This window comes from Oryx dammah, unplaced genomic scaffold (genome assembly GCF_014754425.2).
Source record: "Oryx dammah isolate SB20612 unplaced genomic scaffold, SCBI_Odam_1.1 HiC_scaffold_21, whole genome shotgun sequence".
Taxonomy (NCBI): Eukaryota; Metazoa; Chordata; class Mammalia; order Artiodactyla; family Bovidae; genus Oryx; species Oryx dammah.
In genome coordinates, this window is record NW_024070205.1 from 29634488 (window position 1) to 29640776 (window position 6289).

The window sequence follows — 6289 nt, forward strand, 5'->3', positions numbered from 1 at the left end:
AGTATCCACAATGACTGATAGCTACTGACTAGTGACCATTGTGATTGAATTGTGTTCCTCAAAAGAATAAGTTGATACCCTAACTCCTGTTATCTGTGGATGTGCCCTTAATTGAAAATAGGGGTCTTTGGACTTCCCTGGTGTCCAGATGGTTTTAACCATCCATTTTTAACCGTCCAGTGGTTAAAAATCCACGTGCCAATGCAGAGGACATGGGTTTGATCCCTGATCTGGGAAGATTCCATATGCCAAAGGACAGCTAAGCCTGTGGGTCACTACTAGTGAAGCTGGAGTGCCTTAGAGCCCCTGCTCTGCAACCAGAGAAGCCACTGCAATGAGAAGCCCTTGGACCTAGCCCTGCTTGCTGCAACTAGAGAAAGCCCACATACAGCAACAGAAACCCAGCACAACAAAAAATGAACATTTTTTTAAAAAGGGTCTTTTGCAGATGCAATCAAATTATAACGGATTAAAGTGAGCAATAATACAGTGAGTGGTATTGCTCTCTCTCAATAGTATAGTGACACTTGCAAAAGGTTTCAGGTCTCTAGCCTCCAGAACCATGAGAGGACAAATTCCTGTTCTGAGACACCCAGTTTGAGATTTTGTTGGGGCAGCCCCAGGACACTAAGCACAGATAAAGCACATCTTCACAATTTCAGAAAGTCCTATTGGACAGTACTGGGTATTTGCAGAGCTCTTGAAAACAAAGAGGGAAAAGCCATAGTGATGGGAAGTTGTACAAGAATGTGAATGAGCAGTTCATCTGAGGGGAGACTCAAACAGCCAATAGGACTGGGAAGTGGTAGGCAGCCTCTCCAATGAGCAGAACAGACTCAAATCCAGTTCCTGCTGTAGCGCTGACAGATGAGCACGAGATAAAACACAGAGTGGTGCAGAGCACTTGTGAGACATCAGTAAGTCAAAACCTCTCTGCATAGCCATTAAAAACAAGCTGATAATACTGGTGAAATTAGGTGTGCACACACCTAAGATCCATGTTCTCTCGCCTAGAAAAGTCCTCACCTAGGTCCCTGACGAGTATGGACAAGAGTTTTCATGGCGACACAGTGACCAGCATGGCAGCCACCCATGTTCCTCCAGGGGTGAGGACAAGTCAGCCTGAGGGACACACACTAGAAATTGCACATATTGAACAGAAACGAAAATATTTGTGCATTCTGCAGCATGGATAAATCTCAAAGACATGGTATAGAGATTAAAAAAAAAAAAATGAGCAGCACAAGATCAGAGTGGTTTCCAGGAGGGAAGGGAACAGGCATGGGGAGAATTTGCCAGACTGAAATCCTAATTGAGCAGAACAGAGACACCGGGGCAAAGGAAGGAGAGAGTGCAGATAAAAGTTGGGGAGGAAAAGAAAGGCAGGTCCCAGAAGTGTGAGGCCATGTAATTAACACAAGGCTAACAGCAGAGCTGGGATGTTATAGACACCATCCCAGCCCACCCACTCCCCACTTAAGAGTGAGGGAAACCTGGCTTTGTTATATGTGACCAAGAGGACAAAGCAGTGACTGACTCACATTCAGACTCAAGAGAAAAAAAGAGAGGGGCTTCCCTGGTGGTCCAGTGGCTAAGACTGCATTCCCAATGCAAGGGGGCCTGAGTTTAATCCCTGGTCAGGGAACTAGATATCACATACTGTAATTAAAGATTCCACATGTGGAAACTAAGACCCAGCACAGCCAAATATAAAAAAGAAAAAAGAAGCATGCCGACATCCCTATAGATAGAGAAGACAAACCAGAAAGACATGCCCAAAAAACACAGACATTTTAACCAAATGTTTCATTGTAAGCCAAACTGGAAGAGGATAGAAGTTACATTTCCAGACCACTGGAAAAAATGAAGATTTGAAAAGACAGCCAATACAAGGTAGAAATGAACTAGCATCTCTAAAGTGCGAAAGAAAGTGAAGTCGCTCAGTCGTGTCCGACTCTGTGACCCCATGGACTGTAGTCCACCAGGCTCCTTTGTCCATGGGATTTGCCAGGCAAGAGTACTGGAGTGGGTTGCCATTTCCTTCTCCAGGGGATCTTCTCGACCCAGGGATTGAACCCAGGTCTCACGTTGTAGGCAGATGCTTTACCGTCTGAGCTGCATCTCTAAAGGAGAGGGAAATCTGGGGCCTTGAAAGAAGTCTATGCCCATGACCCCTGGGCTCCTGCCTTCAGGTCAGGTGCAGCCTGACCCCTCCCTGGAAGGGGGCTGCTACCTTCTCTCTCAGCTGGCTCAGCGAGGACACATTCCCGGTCCCCAAAAAGCTGCAGCGAGGCTGGAGGAGGCTCTCGCTGTCAGGGCCCAGGACTCTAGACTCTCTAAGCTGAAGTGGCCAAACTGCACATCCCCCAGGCCATGGTCTCCAGTGGCTCCCTGGCTGTCCCTCTGGACCAAATCCAACAGTCCAGACCACTGATCCTGAGATCTCCAGGGAAACGCTAGCCCCACACCCTGCCCCTTGTGGAGGGATGTTTTGTCCACTGCACCCAATCCTGTCTGCACATTTTTGTGTCCCCTAGCTGATCAGCCCCCAGGAACATGAGGTCCTCACAGACTGGCACAGATGAAACCGGTTTCTCCTAAGAGGACAGAGGCCAGAATAGCCAGTGGACCAACAGTGCAAGCAGCTGCCTGGGGGCCATGGAGAGGGGCCTGAGTAGGCAGGCAGGCAAGCAAGCAAGCATCTAGCCTACAGGTGTCGTCGTCGGGACTCCACAGCCAGCCACACAGGGCATTGGGCACGTGTTCACAGAACAACTGTGGATCCCTCCTGCTGGCTGAGTGTGGAACACAAGCTGTCGGGCAGGTCGGGGCATCAGAGGGCGTGCGTTTGGTAGCAGAATCTCAAGGACCCCAGAATCCTGAGCAGGATCAGGCTGTGCATGCAGCCCTGGGGATCTCGGCCCAGATGCATGTCAGGTCATGGCATGGGCAGTAACAGCACAGACACTTAACTCTTCTCTGCCTGGCTGACCTCACATAAGCCTCCAAACAGGCCTCTGAGACTGGCCCTAACTGTTTACAATTCACAGATGAGACAGAGGCGTTGATGGCTCTGTGTGGCTCTTTAAAGGCCAGGCCAGGCCTACAGCCAGGCAACCCTTCAGTGTTTCAGAAGCAGAACAGTTCTGCCCCACAGCAGAAAAATCACAAGCATAGGCAAGTTACCTTCAGGCACCAGTGAGGAGGGCGAAGTCCTGTCCAAGGAACGGGCATCAGGACCCTACCTCCAGGGCACAGGGAAGATGCACGTCCCCCCACCAGCCTTGCATGAGTCAGAGAGGGCGGAAGCCTGAGTGTCCCTTGCACCCCCTGGGGAAGGCTGAGGGGCTACTGGGGAAAGGCGCAGCTTCGGAGATGGCAAGGCTTCAGAAGTGCTCTTCCTGAACATCAGCTCCAGGCTGTTTCCGGAGCCTGTGCTCCCCAACCACAGTGCTGGGCTGGGCACAGGGCCTCTAAGAAGCCCCTGAACAGAGCCCTGCAAAGTCATCTCTGAAGCAGAAGCCTACAGGTCAGGGCTGACCAGTCTGAAGAATCAGCTGGGAGGACAGGCCTGAGGCTCTACCTGACATGAATTCAATCAGGGCCACAGACCAGATTGGGTGCAGGGTGAGGGAAGGATCCAGGGCAGACCTCCAACAACTTCATGGTGGCCCCAGCTCTGAAACCGGCTGCACACAGCTGGAGGCTGGACTGCCCACCTGCGGAAGACACCTGAGCGCCCTCACAGGTGGCAGGGGGATGCAGAAGGCCCCCAGAAAGCCAGGATGAAGTAAAACCCCTCCTACTCCCAGGGCTGTCTAGACACTGCACTGCACGCCCACCCCCTGGTGGCAGGGATGAGTCACTCCTCAGAGCCTGGCCCGCCCACAGCTGTTTGCTCAGAAGGGTCATCACCAGCTGCAGAATCTCAAGGACACCCTAGCCTAGGTGGGGGAGGCCCAGGGTGGGGTGGGGGAAGGGCCAGAGGGGCCCTGCTTGCAACCTGTGCCCCCCACCCTAGCTCCAGCACCACGTGGGGAGACCCAGGCCAGGGAGGGGGCTCTCCTGGAGGCGCCTAATTGCAGCTTGTCTTTGCTCAAGTAGATCATCCCTGAGACTGGGCTCTTTCTAACCGCAGCAGTGCTGCCCTGCCCCCCCCCCAACAGAGCAGGCAGGGAGAAGATGCTTTCCCCTGCTCCCCGGGTGTACAGGCCAGCCAGGGACATGCTGCCTGTTCCTCTGCCACAAACTGCAAGGGCTATGCCCCTGGCATGTGCTGACCCCAGGTGACCTGGCAAAGGGTCCAGGGCCAGCCACTGGACTGACTGATGCTTGAAGAGCCAGGAAAAGGGGCTCAACTTTCCCCCTATCCCTTCTCTCCCCTGTCACAAATAAGTACACAAAACAGTGGTTTTGGTCTAAGAATGATGGACATTTAGACACTGGCACCAGGCTCACACCTAGCCAGTGCCACACCAGGGGTGGGCAGAGCAAGGGCAGAGAGGTAGGGAGTGGGCATTGCAAGGGCACCAGCCAGGCTGCTGGTGTAGGGGTCACTGGTGGTTGCTGGGGTGAGCGGGGAGGAGTTAGCCACAGTGACTCCAGAAGTGCCAGGTCCAGAATGGCCAGAGTCAGGGGCTCACGCAGAGCCCGGCGTTGTCATGTGGTTGGTGCCCACAGAGGGGCGAGGCCAGTCTTCAGTCCATGTTGAGAGGGTGGAGGGGCCCGGCAGGCAGCAGCATCTCCAGCAGCTCTAGGAAGGGGTGCACGGTACTGTCCGTCATGCTGTGGTTGAGGCTTGGGATCCAGACCACAGTGGCAGGTCAAGCTGGGCAAGGTTGGCATCTGTCCTGTGCCCTCTGCACACAACACTGTTCTTTCAGAGCAGTCCCATCTTCCCAGCCACCTGCCCCCAGTCACCAAGGAAAGTCCTCGCCAGAAACGCAAAAGGAAAGGGAAGGAACCCAGCCCAGGCAAAGCACCAGCTTCCCCCCAAGGTCAGGGACACTCACCCTGGATAAAACAGCTGAACGCTGGGCCGCCTGCTGAGCTAAGCCGTGGCTTCCAGCCTGTCGGATGCTCAAAGGAGGAAATGCCGCAGGACCCTGCTTCCCCAGGCCAATCACTCCTGCAAAGCTTGAAGGGAGGGTTCCCAGGGGTCTTTAGCCAGAAGCACACACAAGCTGCCAGCAGCGGGGCCACAGATCCTTTCGGACAGTACTGGACGGGTGGCTGGCTCCCGCAATGGGCCAGAGATACTAAGGCACGAAGCTACCTAAACCCACTGGGGTGGGGCGGGGCGGGAAGAGGACAGGCTCCAAGGGCCCTTGAGTTGGTCAACTACACAGTGACCAAACCATGACGACAGCCTGGCTTTTTCCAACTCGGCACGGGCTGGAAGCGCAGGGTGACGACCAGGGGCTGCCGATGGCTCTTCTGAAAAGGGGCTCTGTGGTCTCATGGCCCCGCCAAAGGCCTCTGGAGAGCGGGGAGAGCCCTGGACACGGCTGGCACCTCTCCTCAGGCCCAAGGGCCAGTCCCGAACTGGAATCTGGGAGTCAGCTGCTTGGCTGGGAAGGTCGTCCGGAGACTCCAAGCCCTGGTAAGGGCTGGTGCCCCATCCATCTCCAGAAGGCCCTGTGTGGAGGTCCTAAAGAGGGAGCAGGAGCGACGAGGGGAGAGCGGACCGAGGGCTCGAGGCCTCCTGCGCCCTAGTCGGGCAGGTAGAGGCCGGGCAGGCAGGCGTCTCACGCTTCAGGGCTGCCTGCGTAGGCCTGGGCGCCCGAAGGCCGGGTGCATGAGGTTCTCGGTGATGTAGGCCACGAGCAGGCAGATGACCACGAGCATAACGCAGATGGAACCACCCACCGCCGTCATGGCCACCACGATCTCCCGCATGCCGGCAGGCTCGGCGGCGAACTCCACACACTCGGCGGGTGCGGCGGGCTCCGGGGCGCCTGCTGGCTCGGCTCGCAGCGGCAGCGGCTGCAGGCAAAGGCGGTAGCGCACGCCGTCGTGCACATCCGGCAGCAGGTAGTCGCGGCAGGAGGCGCCGAGTAGCACGCGTTCGCATGGGAAGCGCGTGTAGGCACCACGCCACGAGCAGTTGAGCGCGAAGGCGCGCACGCGGCGCGCCTCGGCCGGCCCCAGGCGCCACTGCAGCAACACGCTGCGGTTGCGCAGGACGCTGGCGCGCAGTGAGCGGCCGGCCGAGGCATGCGCCGCGCAGCCGGGCGCCTGGCAGCGGAAGCCGCGCACAGGGCTGCGGAAGCACAGGCGCCCGCCTCCC

The 6289-nt window shown here is 56.2% G+C and overlaps 1 protein-coding gene across 1 annotated transcript in view; it reads right to left on the reverse strand.

Annotated features, from left to right (window-relative positions):
- Positions 1-4411: 4411 nt before the first annotated feature.
- The window catches only part of FNDC10 (fibronectin type III domain containing 10), a 7388-nt gene continuing 5510 nt past the window's right edge, over positions 4412-6289 (reverse strand). Inside the window, exons 2-3 of the mRNA XM_040262819.1 lie at positions 5013-6284; positions 4412-4753 (exon numbers count right to left, since the gene is read on the reverse strand). Coding sequence (XP_040118753.1) covers positions 5755-6284 — 530 coding nt within the window. The 3' untranslated portion in view covers positions 4412-4753; positions 5013-5754. The remainder of the gene's footprint in view (positions 4754-5012; positions 6285-6289) is intronic.